A 14600-nucleotide genomic window follows, 5' to 3' on the forward strand; every position below is an offset into this window, starting at 1 on the left:
CACACGAATTAATGATGCTGCCTCCATGGTTCCCCGGTTTGTCATGCAATCTTTCAAGATTCCTAATAATATCATCAATGAGTTAGAGAAATCCCAAAGGGATTTTATTTGATGGAATTCAAGGAGCTAAAACCCCCACCCACCTTGTTAACTGGAAGAGAGACTGTATGGCTGAAGCCTGGGATGGGTTTGGGGTAAGAAACCTGAAATGGATTAACAAGGCTCTATTAGCTAAACTGGGTTGGAAAGTCATTACTTGCAATTAACGTATAGGTGAAGGTGGTTAGTCGTAAATATTTAAGTAACCATAATTTTGGGATATTGATCCAAAGAGTGGAATTTCTTAGGTGTGGAGAGGTGTCCTGGCTTATAGGGACCTCATTAAGATGTGCTCTAATTGGAGAATTGGTGATGAAAAGATGCTTGAGCTGGAAACTCTTCAATTTTGGATGATGTGAATCCAGATTCTATATATAATATTGATATGAAGGTGTAATTGACCAAGACAGGAGAGTATGGAAGGAGGATTTCATTAAGGCTATTACTCCCTCACTAATTTTGATTGCATTTATGGATATGGAGGACGGAATTGCTTGGAAATTCACATTAGACGGTAGGTATTTTTTTGGTTAAAACTGCATATAGTGAGAAATGCATATCTAATGGGGTGATTTAATATCTAATGGTGTCGGGTGCCCCAAAAAATTTATGGAATTGTAAGGTCCCCCCAAAAATTAAAGTTTTTCTCTTTCTCATGTTTAATGATAAGCTGCCCACAAAAAATAAACTAATCGCAAGAGAACCTAACATAAACCCGGCTTGTGCTCTTTGTGGTGAGGATGAGAACGTTGATCACATATTCATTAAGTATGAATTTTATAACTAAATTTATAGACTTATGAATTTGAGTATCCTAGTGCCTTCCATCAATGATTCTTCTATTGGTGGTTCAGAATTACTAATCGTCGTTTCTCCTTGAATGATCATTTTTTTAGAGAGATACTTGCTTGTATCCTATGGTTCATTTGGAAGAACAGAAATGATAAATGTTTTAATGATAAATTGAGTAATCCTCAGTCCATTATTGAAAGAGCTAGTGGTTAATGGAAGGAGAGAAAGGATAATATTCTAAGTGAAAACCTTTCAAATAACAAGGTCTGGAATCTTATTGGGTGGTGCCCTAAGCCTAGTAGCATCAAAATAAAATTTGATGCTTCCTGTAGGAATGAATGCATCTATTCTATTGGTTGTATCAAACAAGCAGGAATCATAAGGGGGATGTCCTTGTGACCAAAGCTTATAACATTGGGTATACAACCATAAATCTTGCAGAAGCGTGGACGGTATGGGAAGCTATCAACATTGCTATTAACTCCAAGGACCAGCCAATCATCATCAAAGGATATTTGAAGCTTGTCATCGATTGTCTTAGAGGAAGAGTGAAACCCTCATGGAGATTGGATTGCATCATAAGAGGAATGCCTCAACCTCTCAGCCATGTTCAACTTGAAGATTTGCTTTAGACATGCGTTTCATGAGGCGAATCAAGCTGCTAATTGGTTGGCTTGTAATGTACTTATTGATTTAATGGTTATCTCTAGATGGTGTTTGGTACCGATGTAGCTTTTTGAAGAAACAGTGTCAGCTCAGTATTGTAGATGCATTTAACAAAAAAAACCTAAAAAGTTATTTGTGTCGTTTATCTATTGAAAGTTGTGTGAACCATTTATAAAAAACACTAATTTTGATGTTTTTCATTTTTAAAACCGATTTTTTTTTTTACTGTTTGGCTTATATGGCACCTAATGGCGCCGATGTGTTAAAAAAACTGTACAAAACGTTTAAAGCATATTTTGTCTTGTTTTTCAAGACAAAATCGTAAAAAAGCTTATTTTATAAAGGCCATCAATACCAAACAACTCCCCACTTATTCTCATTTTGATTTAGTTCTCATTTGTCTTGCTGATTCGTGGGGAAGAGCTACCCCCTCCCCGGTCTTGTGTAGCTCTTCAATGTTTCTATAAAAAAAAGCCCATTATCTATAATGATTTTGGGCTTCCTAAATTCTAGAATATTCTTGAATTTTGTCATTGTCTATTTTACCCTTTAATTGTTATTTTAGAAAGTTATAACACTTAAATTGATGCGAGTAGCTATATTTAAATGAACAGTTGGCTTAGATTGACCCGGGTTTATGCCTAATTAACTAAGTTAATGTATTTATATAAAAACAGCTCAATCAAAGCCGAAGCCCTCCCAGCTCTTTGGTTATTATATATTTAAAAGCAACTGTACCAGATGCTCAAAACAAGCTTTATCAGTTTTGTGTATGGTACGGTGGGGTTGCAACGACCGTAACGAGCAGGAGCAGTAAAGCAGTAAACTAAACGGTCTCAACAATTCGGCCAAAATCTAGGCAGTCGCCGGCTTAAAGAACAATTAATACAAGTTAAGCGGAGAATTGAGATCACCGGATTGAGAACGGCTTTGGGTTGTTGACGTGCCCGCACATACATCCACAAAAAAAATCGGGTAGAGAAAGCTCGTGGAGTGCACAATAGCAGCAATAAGCACGGGATCTCAATGAGTATCACTACTTCTTTCTCTCAGTTAAGTCAAGCTGTCAAACAGATAAGTGAAGCCGTGAATCAAAATAAGAAAGTTGAAAAGTTAAAAAGGTTTTATTCTCCTGACTATAAATTAGTTTACAGGAGAGGATATTACAATGTTATTATAGTTGGCGACGATCCATTCTGCAATATCTACATTGGTAGTCTCAAACATACTGGTTTATTCATGGCTCACCCTTCTTTCTTCATTGAAATGGAGCCCAGGACCTTGAGTGAAGGAGAACTGAAAGATGTCAGGGTAATATCTCTAACGCTTGCTCTCTTTTCTTTGAGATGTTTCTTGGATCAAGTTATCGACAGGCCTGAAGTTGGAACATATTTTACTAGCACAGACAGATTTTGGTAGCAGTGTTGGGAACAAGCAACCACCCTGTTAAGTTTCTGGGTTATTCTCCATTGTATTTAGATTAAGTTGTAACAACTCATTTACGTTTTCTTTTGAAGGTAGCAGCAGTGGATATAATTAAAAAATTGGAAGCTAAGAAAGCTACAGATGTATTCATTGAGGTCTGCTCTGTTCTAGATGCAATACTGTGATTTCTAAACGTCTCTACCATTTTCTAAGAGCTGCTTATGCTTGTGTAGGGACTGAGTCCAGTGGTTTCAATAAAAGATATGGAAAAGTTGGTCAAGAGGAGAGATGAACTTCATAAGCTTGAAAAGTGCGAGGAAGTTGCTCAGGTCACTGATTGCTCATGCACTTCTGTCAATGTAGATGAATCCCCTGATAAAGCTAAACTTAGGGAGCCCCTTTCAGCTCCTTTTTGAAGCTTTCTGATATAGAGGTAACTTGGTTACAAACATCTGACAACTTCCTCCACTCTCCCCCCCCCCCTTTGAAGTATGATGGATCCTCTCTACAGCACATTGCATCTTTAGGCTTCAGTGCCAAACTGCCAATTCCCTGTGTCATTTTCTGGTAGGTAGTAGCAGCAACCAATGTTTAGGATGTAAAACTATATTTACTTCATCTATTTGCCACATGTATTTAACTGTTAAAAATAAGTGCAAGCATTGCTAACATGTAAGTTTCATTCAATGTATCCAAATTGTACCTGTTGGAGCATGGTGGGAGAAAGAAAACAAAAACTCTGCCATGAGAAACACAAATAACTTATGACTTACCAAACTAGAGAATGTTATTGTTCCTCTTTGTTTTCTTATCCATTACTCATCTTTACATCCATAACCTGAATGTTATTTTTGTAATTTCTACTGATAACATTACCTGAATACTCGTATGCCGTATCACCATCCATTCTCACTCCATCCAATTCAATTTAATTGGATCAAAATAAGACAAAAAGGACAGTTTTTAAAGCAAAACTTTTCAGAAACAAGATAAAGGCTAGTTATTCAGACATTTACATTCTTAATATCAAGGCAAGGAGTAAAAACAGTATATCATGCCAGAGGGTTACATTGACAGATATTGTGAAAACAAATAGTAAGTAGCATACCTGGTCTAATAGCAAGAGCTGTCCTTGACCCAGTCAAAAACCCGCTGCTATAAAAAACATCTCTCAACTTGTCGAGTGCAAGTACTTTTTCCAAGAAAAGTGCACTATTAATTCATTCAGTTTCAGTATATTATTATCTTCATTAAAAAATGGGTAGTCCAATCACTTCGGATTAATCCATTTCAATACACAGGTGTCAATAATGCTAGAGAGCTTATTACATTACCTTGTTGAGACTACCAAGGTTATCAAATTTGGGAGTCATGGTCAAAGACTCAAGGTAGAACATGGTATATACTGGTTAGTTTAATTTCTGTAACAGTTGACTAAGAAGAGCTTTTAGCTTTTAGAAATTTAGGCTAATTTAGGACGTGTGGAACCCATTTTGAGTAGGATAGATTTGTTGATTTCCCAGCAAGTAGTTTCTTTTTTCTATTGTTAAATTTCAACTTTACTTTGGTAAGTCATTGTCAAAGTAGAGCATAGTATATAGTGGTTTAGTTTAATTTCTGTAACAGTTGACTAAAAAAGTAAGAAGAGGGTTTAGCTTTTAGAAATTTAGGCTAGTTTATTTCAAGCTAAAGAATGAGTAGATGTTTTGTAAGCATCTGATTTTAGAATGCATTTCATTCTAGCAAGTCATAATCACTAGAAGCAGTGACTACTTGGAATGTAGAACAAGTGCCAAGCATTGAGATGTCCCAAGTGTTTGGCACATCAACCTCCAAAAATCACAGCATTTAGATAAGGATTTAAACGATGTTGGCATAATAATTATAAGAATAAGATTTTGATGATATAAATTGGAAAATCGAAGTGTTGAAACCTTATTCAATGGTGCTGTTTCCAGCTTCTCATGAGGCCTCACCTAATAGTTCTAAGCTATATTGCATGGACAGTTCAAAATATCAGTGTTGTGCCTCTGTCAGGCATTCCAATATTTAGTGTAAATTCCCTTTTCAATACCTGTCCATGCTGTTTTTTCTGTAAATAACTTTTATTGTAAATTCAATGCGCCAGATATGGCTGCAAATAAGAACAAGAATTTAAAGATAGAAATTGAAAATTTGAAGTGTTGGAGCCTTATAGGATGGCATCACTTCAAAATTGGTGTTGCGCCTATGCAATATACTCCAACTTCTAGAATAAATCCATGTCAAATAGATGTCCATGATGTTAACATTTTATATCAATTGCAGCTTGGAGAATCATAAGAACACCGTAAATGTTGTGTTCATTCCAGATACAAAGTCTCAATGACAGTTAAGTACACTAATTTTCAGGTGGCTGTGGTAAATCTGATTAGAAGTATGTAATGGCCACTTTTCAATAGAATAAATTGGATTTCAAAGCTTCTGCATATTTTGAAAAATTGTGACATCTGTTATGGTGCTATGGCTCTTTAATATTGTCACTCTGGGTGTGGCGTCTCTTCTTAGCAGTGCAATTACTTCCTTTCTAGATATTGTCTCTGACTCCCACTTTCTCTGCACTTTCTGGTGCATGATATTTGGTGTGTATGCATGTTTGTATATAAGGGGGTAAGGCACACTAAGAGGTGTGCCAACCTACTAGGGAAAAAGATGCTGAGGGGATTCAATCCTAATCTCTCTGACTTTTTGAGTAATTTTCTGTTTTAGAGGTATTTTGGTAATTCTACTTAAGGTCAGTAGGGCATACCCTGATATTTAGGCTATTTGGGTCTTATCTAAGGTTTTTAAAAACTTCAAAATCATAGGATCAATAGAATATGAGGAATTATGTTTTTTGGGGTGAAGTTTCCAGTGGCATTTCTATAATTTGGGTGGACAATAGCCCCAACCCCATTCTTTTATTAGTGATAACAGATTAGTTTATTAATTATATGTAAAAAAAATGTGTATGTACATTATACCAAGGCACCCCAATTTATAAACTAGATTTCGCTACTTATTCCTTTGAGATCAAAGATCTTTTAATAACTGACCCAGTCCCAGGACATATTAACTCTTTCAGCCCTCTGTTTCACCATTACATCACCCATGAGAAAGTGATTATAATATCCTTATCCAGATGTCTTATTACCTGATCCCTATTAAATATGTCTTGAATGCTATATTTTAAATAATGGATAGAAAGTTTTTCTTTTGAATAATGTAATTCTTCCTCGTGTGTTTCTTCTCAATGTAAACCTCCATTTACTCTTTTTTCCTCTTTTTCCATATTCTCCATTCCTTCCTAGTTCTCTATTGCATGTTTGTTCAAGATCTTCTGATCAATAGATCTTACAGCTCTCTCTCAGGCTTCAAGTCATTCCTTAAGACCTTTTGAATATCCCAAATAAGCTCTCCCCCCCCCCCCCCCCCAATTATCTTTTCTCAATGTTCATATTTTAATCCATTCCTGATCCCTTTTCTTAAGAAAATTTTATATTTTTGTGCAACTCCAACTCATTAACAAAGGCAATAGTTAATTCCAATGATGTGGAGGTGGTAACGTCTTCATACTTGGTCTACTGTTTTTTTTTTTTATTTCTTTCATTTTGTTTTTCTGTTGTTTGTCCAAAACCATTGCCTTTTTTTCACTCCACATATATAACACCTTGATATCCTTAAAACCTTTTTGTGGCACACAAAAAAAAGCTAAAACCAAACCAATCCAACCCTAAACTCTGCACAAAAGAAAGGTGACCTCCTTACTATAAGATCTGGTTGAGCAACCCCATTAACAATCAGTGTTTCTAGCCTCTTCATAGCCACATTCTAAACCCTTATCCTGTTATCCATTTATAAAAATTTAGCCTGTTAGGTAGTAGATTAACAAACAAACTCCTGTTTTGAGCTGCCAATCCCTAGTAATAAACCCCAGCATTCTATAACCAAACCCTTCAACCATTCTATTTCTTTCCCAAAGTATGTGAGGTTTCACTGGTCCAACATCATTCATGCTCTGCAATGTTGTTTTGACTTCTTTTTCTCTTGCATTACCAAGTAAATGCCTTTTTAATCCAATCCATGAAGCACAACCAACTAGGCAACATTTGAGCTGCCTACATTTTTTTCCATACCAGTGAAATCCCATATAGTTCAGCTTTCAATTGATTACAATGACAGAGTATATCTCATGTTTTTTCTAATTTATTAACAATGTTCCCCCAATCCGGAATATATTGTCTACAAGGATATCAGTCTTCTGGTCTACAGGATGCATCAATTTTGGCGGCTCCTTTCTTGGATCTCAAGTGTTATATAAATCATCCTACTTATGAATGACGTTTATCATACTAGTTTTGAATTCAAAATCATTGAAGTTATGGTAATTTCATATATATAAACATTACATAAAAGGGCACCTGTGCTTCCAGCAGAAGTTGAAAGCCCAATGCTCTCTACTGCTTCCTTCAGCCTATTCCTTGAATGCACAAAAGACTGCCAACCATCAAACAAAAATAGTAGTGCCAAATGTAGAAGGAAAATCTTGCTTTACAACCATTTGCATTCAACACAGAGATGGGTATTTTCAATAAGATCATCTGTGTACATTGCTTCTTGATTTTTGCATGAAAGAACACTTTTTGGTTGGTCACAGTGCTCCCATTGTAACAAGAGGGACCACTGACTGCAAGACATACATTTTTAAGAAAAGCTAAAAGTATTAGATAGTATATGAAGTTTAACTGAAAGATGTACAACTTTATACAAAAAACAGAATGCCCTCCAAAAAAGAAAACAATACTCAGGCAAGAAACTATCACTGTGCAAAAGAGCTCACTGCACCCTTGAATTGGAAAGGCATTCAGAAGCTAAACTGAACTCTCTTGGGAACCATCTGATGTTAGAAGAAATAAGTAGTATAATATCTCTTATCCCATTAATGTATTGAGCCAGTCTCGAAGACCCTCTTTCAAGATTCTGATTCCAACTGACTGCAGTTATAGAATTGCCCTCAATGATCAAGGAGGTAAAACCAAGGCACCTCAGCTTTGTTAGCATCAGCATCCTTGATAGGTCCAATGTTGGGTTACAAAATTCACCATCCACTCCAAAGAAGATCTTACCGCTGCCAGCAGATCCCTTGAGTTTAAAGCTAGCTCCCCTGAGCGATACCATCTCGCTCACCTCCCTACTCATGGGAGCAAGCAAGAGGAAAGAGAAAGACCTGTGAAGGACTACCTCCATAAAGTTGTCTTTGGATTGCAGGATAGATGCGGAAAAGTGGCAAAGAACTTTTTTCATTCCATTTCAATGGAAATGGGGCACGGGACCCACCATCAAGTAAAGCTTACTCAAGAACTTTTGATGATCATCGACAAAACATAAATCAGACGGTTTAGGTCAACTAATTAGGTCTGAATCTGATTAAGATTAACTGTGGTTTACTTAAATATTAACTTACACCCGACCGGTGAAGATTGGAGACGTGCCGTCGTCCGGTCAACCGATTCTATTCAACACTTGGTTTTGAGGCAACGTTGGCAACGCAACCCAGTTCGCTAAGTATCCTCGGTTATGACTTATCCCTCGCTTGTCCCTGAAATCCACTCAACGAATCCCCCAAAAACATTCCCCTACAAAAAGCACCGATAAGTTATTCATGATTCCCAAATCCTCTCCCCAACTGCCGTAACGATCATTTGATTTGACACAATGGAATCAGTGGCCTCCAATTCACCTTCGGCTTCACCGCAGCAGCTGCGGTCGCAGTCGCACCCCCGATTCAAGCCAGCCCAACCAATTGCAGATCGGATAGCCCGAGCCTTCCGCCACCCTCTCCAGCTCCTCCACCGATCAGACGACAAGTTCTTCATCCTTGGTGCGACGTGCAATGTGTACACTGTTACATTGTCCACCACCCCATCTTGCACATGCCCCGACCGCACAATTCCCTGTAAGCACATTCTGTTCGTCTTCCTCCGCGTCCTTGGCATGTCTGTTGACGACTCATGCCTAAGAAGGAGAACGCTCAGGCCATGCCAACTGAGTCGCCTACTCGGGACGCCCACCTCCCCTGAATCCTTGGCTGGTGCCCATCTGCGAGAGAGATTCCATCAGCTCTTCTCACAAGCAAGACGGGATCCTCCACGGCGGGTGACAGGTTTGGAGGACGGAGCCACATGTCCAATCTGTCTGGAAGAGATGGGGATTGAAGATCGGTTGGTAGCTTGTGGAACCTGCCGGAATCCCTTGCATGAGGAGTGTTTTCATACATGGAAGAGGAGCAGGGGGAGGAGGGCAGCTAACTGCGTCATTTGTAGGGCAAGATGGAGGGAGAGAGCCGATCAGGAGAGGTATCTGAACCTCGGTGCGTATGTTACCGGGGATGAGAATGTTGGGGGTAGTAGTAGAACTCCATGTGGTGGTTAATGGTTAATGGATGTAAATACAGAGTACTGTAAGGTGACATGCAAGTGTTTTAGTCGGTGATTGTAGAATAACAATGTACATACAGTACTGTAATGTATTCAAGATTAGCTTAAACTTGAACTTTTTGTCAAATCAAACGGGTCAATGAGATTGCTTTCATATAATTTATCAATTGGGTGGTTGTTGGGTGGAGACCTGATATGCCCAGTCTCTCCCTCCTCCAAGGTGTTGTGCTTAATGCCTGCACAAGCCAACACCAAAAAGAGAAGAAAGAGATGAAGGTCAGGCCATGGAGTCGAAACTGAGTTACAGCCTCAGACTTCCATTTCTCAAGGAAACTGCAAATTTCTGTATAAACCATTGTTATCTATGATACTAGAGACATGGTTTACTGTTGCCATCATATCTCATAGGCCTTAAACACAGATAACAAGCCGCATATGTTCATTGGCAGAAGGGCAGGCCCATATCTGATATGTGGGGATTGTAGAGCCGAAAATTCCACCGCTGTGCGTGTCATATACTTGGAAAGGCTTGTAACCTTTAAGGATTTCATCAATTGCTGAAAGAGTCAGCATCTCATGCAATGAGACAGTAAAATAAACCCAATATCCAGTCCAATCCTCCCAAAACACTGATAAGTGATGGCTGGGACCAACATTGGGTAATGGCTTTTGTTTGATTGATGAAGCAAAAAGCATTGAGGCCTTTTATCACTGAAATGCTCCAGAGATTTCCTGAAGGCCCAGGGATCAAATAAAGAAAACATATCTCCGGAATCCAAATATCATGAAGCATTAAGTTGTAGCCTTAATCATAATCATTAACTTTGGCATGTAACAGCCAACAGCATTATCTTTCATCTGCAACAAATATTTGCATCTCATTCCAGCTGCACTCATGCTCCTTGTTAACGCCCAGGTCCTTCATCTGTTTTAGATGTACGAGTGTTGGATGAAATGGCAAATCTATATGAATCATGGGGAATCAACGACAGGCAATGCTGTGCATCTCTAGTGCCAAAATAGGAGCTTCTATGAACTGCACAAAAAGCAAGGACCTCTATATCCCAAATTCTGATGGAAATGGATACTTGAGGACAAAGGTTTCTGCTCATCAAGATATCCTGCGTGTCCAAGGAGTTCAACATGGTTGTTAATCATTTGATTGTGATAGTTTTCTCCTTCTTCAATGAAACCTGTATGGCTACAAGCAAATTGAACCATAACAAAGGTAGTGCATATTTGTATTTTACTAGAGCTCACCAAATCCTGAAATAGGAATGGCCTTTTCATTGAACCCATTTTATGCATCACTGTTGCGAAAAACCCAAGAAAACAGATTCGAATGGCACCCAACCTGAAAGTAAAAGTAGAGAGAAAGAGAAACAAGCGCAGAGAACACACATGGATTTATGTGATTCGGCTTATAGCCTACGTCCATGGGCGAAGGAGGAACAGAAAATCCACTATGAAGTTGGTAATGGAGAAGAAATACAGAGTTGTGCCCTCACAGCAAAAAACCCTAAGCCCCAAATACACCCAATGTCTCACTCGTCTCTCACAAGACTAAGACACTGTATACAAGAGAGAAAACCCCCAAAAATATATAACTCTTCGTATTCGGTTCGGACCTATGAAATGAATATGGATCAGGTCCATACCGCCACAGCCCAAGCCCTACGCATCCACCACAAACCATTATGAAAATTTGCCTTCGGGTTTTTTTCAAATTAATTCAGAGCGGATTCATGAAGCAGGTCGCCACAAAGAATTCAAGGCACAAACATAGCAATCACCCACGACCATTGAATTCCAAGATACTGCATTCTCCCCAGGCATCTTCCTGAATACCTTCAATAAATCTTCTACTATTCCAAATTTTGACTTTTGAATTCATGTCAATTGGCTCATGCAACCACGCTTATCTTTTTCACATTTCCTTGCAATTGTTTTCTCTATCCTAATGCAGCCAAGTTAGCTAATGCTTTAAGAACACTAAAGAAGGATAACTAATCATTTTTCCCCTTGAAAGAGTGTAAATTTTGTAGAAATACTCGAAGGAATTGTTCCCCTTTCTCTGTTTTGTTCAAAACAATAATTCCAGCCAAGGGTATGGTTTTGGCCTGTTGGGTGAGGTTAACTGGTTATGGGCTCAAAAAGCCTCCACTGCATTGTCCATAAGACTACACTTAGCATACAAGGTTAGCAGATCTGTTCCTAACAGAGATTTGATTCCAATGCAAATTTGATTGACTGAGCATGAACTTGAGCACCCTCAGCCAGCCAATTTGTCCAAATAAATGGCAGGAGGAAAAAAGATCTGCAAATGTAAACATGTCTGTTTCATGTTTTAAACGTGCAACTTGGCATAAAGTTCTTGTTGGCATCATCTGTCCCAACCAGACTGCAGCATGTTACAAGTGCATTCAAGGATATAGTGTTCCTTGTATCCCCCCCCCAAATCTCTCTCTGCCTCTTTTTGTTTTCTTTTTTGATATCTTCTGAAGGGCTACAAAACAGGGGGTAGTCCATCCCCCAACCCAGGTGCAGGTGGGGTTTAATCCCAAGTCTCCACTTCAACCATCAGGAGACCTTACCAACCAGCTGGTTGGCACCATGCCTCTCTGCCTCTTCAATGTCAAGTAATTTCTGAATATTTATCTACAAGTGCAGTCTCTGCAACTATATATTTTGGAATTCTAGACTTCAAGGTTTTAACTTGGAAGTGCCTATCTGCACTCTGTGGCATTTCATCTGAAGCTTTCAGAACACAATCAAACACAATACCGAAGAAGGCCTTCCAATTTAATTTGATAGAATAACTCAATAGCCTCCTTCCTATGATAATTTTGAACATACCCATTAATTATGTTGTTCCAACTTCCAAGTGACAACATCTCTTCTTTTCATCTGATCATCAAAATCGTGGCAAACTATTTCTAAACTACCACATTTGGAATACATAACAATTGTTGATCAACCAACTGAAACATCTGAATCACAACCTGGCTTAATAAGGATCTGTATGCATATATTTTCCAATCCTAATGTAATCAATAAGCCTTGAAACTACTAGCAAATTTGCAAGTGCAAAAGTGTTCGCCATTGATATCCAATATAACAAATTAATCGCTTCGGAGTGCAAAACATTCTGTTAGTTTGCTGCAATCATGGAGTTCATGAGACAGCACCTCTGTACCGGCCTAGGGCTGGCTTGTTGGTGTGTTAGTTGGTTCCAGCGTGGAATCAAATCCCACAACCAGCACTTTGGGGAAAAAGGGGTCATAGGGAAGTTATTAATGGTGCATAGCACTGAATACCAAAAAAAAAAGAGAGACAGCATCTCTGCTGAGCAAATGATCAAATACCTGACAAGCATTCCTCTGGACCACCTGGAATACATTGTGATCAAGCCAGATTTGCAGAAATTAAGATAGTGCTCCATCACTCAATTACTGTACAGTCATCGATATCATTGAGACCACTCTGGATCAGGTAGACAAAATGTTGTAAGCACGTTCAATGAGCACTTACAAAATTTTTTGACCCATGTCCCTTAAAATATCCTAGCCTACCCTTGAAAAAAGATTAAAAACCACTTTTGACGGTTGATAGAATATTTATCAAGTGCTCATTGAATGTACTTACTATGTTGTGCCTACTAGATCCGGTCCTATTGAGGTATGGGGAAACAAATTGTTCTCAAGAATTTTTCTAAATGTGTGATGGGGTTTGATAAAAACTGTTGCATTGGGTAGCGATGTAAATACATATTTGCACGGTGGAAATGATGACTCTGGTTCAGTTGAATGCAACATGGGATCGGGTGTAAAAATTGTTTCTCATTTTGTTTTGGCATGGAATGGCAGAAACACTGAAGCTTTGCACAGAAAAGCTAATGCTCTCTTTTACTGTTTTACATTGATTGATGAAATTTATTCACATCCCTACCAAACGTCTACAAAACAAGACCGAAGTGCAATGTAGCACCAATCTGAGATTTACATTGCTACCAAACAAGTACTGACTTATTTGCAGATGAACTCTTGAGATAAATTGTATTGGATAGGAGATCACATCTCCGCCCCACAGCACATCCCCACTGTGTATTGGGAACATCATCGGTTCTGGTATTATCATCGGGAGATATTCCCAATACACGGCAAGGATGTGAGTGTTGTAGGGCAGAGATGTGAGCTCATTGGATAGCGTAGTTGATTGGATTTTTTATTTTTTTTTTCAATTTAGGGGCATTCTACAACATGATTTATTTTTTCATTTGTTTTTGGAATCACCACACTAGCAAAAAATGTTATTTAACTATGATTTTCTTTTCAAAGGGGAAAACAAGTTCATTTTGTTTCAAAAAACAATACATGTTTTTGGAATTAACAAAATATTAGTTTTTAAAACAAAAAATAAATTTTCTAGTATAGAAATTATATGATTTATAAACATGTTTTTGAAACTAGGTTCAAGAACATGTTTATAGTTTCCGTTTCGAAAATAAGAAACACATATAGTCGTATACAACCAAGAATGTGTTTTTTGTGTTTTATTTAAAAGAACAACCTGTTTTCAAACAAGTTGATTTGTAAAATGCCCTTTATTCCCTTAATCGATTGGATGATTTAAGGATAATTGAAAATTGCTTGAGAAATGGAGCCGGTGTTTAAAACCAAAGCCATTTCCTTAAAAATGTGCCACATCAGCACCACACATGAAATTCTTTTTTTCATAAGTGTGGTATGAAAAAAAACTGTGTGACAGAACCAGCAAGGTATAAAAAAAAGGGAAAACGTTTTTTTATTTGAGAAAACGACATGTAAAAAACACCTCTCAAGAGAATTGGGATATGCTCCTCACATAGCCTCACACCCACCTCACAGGCACATACCACCGTGTATTGAGAGGGACGAGATCTACTCCTCACACGGGGGCGCCTCACTTGTACATCCACCGTGCATTGGAAACATTTCCCATGAATAATAACTTATAAATAGGGGTGGCAACGAGCCAAGCTTTTTACGAGCTGCTCAAGCTCGACTCGTGAAAGCTCGACTCGACTCGGTTTCAGCCGAGCTCAAGCTCAACTAAGTGGCTCGATTATTAAGCGAGTCGAGCTCGAATATATATAATAAAATTATAGAAAATAATATATATATA

The 14600-nt window shown here is 38.2% G+C and overlaps 2 protein-coding genes across 4 annotated transcripts; both read left to right on the forward strand.

Moving 5' to 3' along the window:
- The first annotated feature begins 2277 nt into the window (after positions 1 to 2277).
- On the forward strand, positions 2278 to 13433 carry LOC104592085 (uncharacterized). Of its 3 annotated transcripts, none has more exons than XM_088892606.1 (4): positions 2278 to 2868; positions 3075 to 3137; positions 3216 to 3415; positions 10372 to 13433. In XM_088892606.1, the coding sequence occupies exons 1-3, from the start codon at positions 2584 to 2586 to the stop codon at positions 3396 to 3398; spliced, it is 531 nt and encodes a 176-aa protein (XP_088748732.1). In that variant the 5' UTR covers positions 2278 to 2583; the 3' UTR covers positions 3399 to 3415; positions 10372 to 13433. The 3 variants fall into 3 exon arrangements, with proteins under 3 accessions (XP_088748732.1, XP_010249557.1, XP_088748733.1); XM_088892607.1 differs by lacking the exon at positions 10372 to 13433 and having other exon boundaries at positions 2288 to 2609; positions 2712 to 2868; positions 3216 to 3778; XM_010251255.3 differs by lacking the exon at positions 10372 to 13433 and having other exon boundaries at positions 2283 to 2868; positions 3216 to 3778.
- LOC104592084 (SWIM zinc finger family protein / mitogen-activated protein kinase kinase kinase (MAPKKK)-like protein) lies at positions 6565 to 9512 on the forward strand. Its single transcript, XM_010251254.3, has one exon. It carries the CDS (start codon positions 8716 to 8718, stop codon positions 9430 to 9432), a length of 717 nt encoding a protein of 238 aa, XP_010249556.1. The 5' UTR covers positions 6565 to 8715; the 3' UTR covers positions 9433 to 9512.
- Positions 13434 to 14600: the final 1167 nt, after the last annotated feature.

Source organism: Nelumbo nucifera, chromosome 8, assembly GCF_055504915.1.
Source record: "Nelumbo nucifera cultivar China Antique chromosome 8, China Antique-T2T, whole genome shotgun sequence".
Classification (NCBI taxonomy): Eukaryota; Viridiplantae; Streptophyta; class Magnoliopsida; order Proteales; family Nelumbonaceae; genus Nelumbo; species Nelumbo nucifera.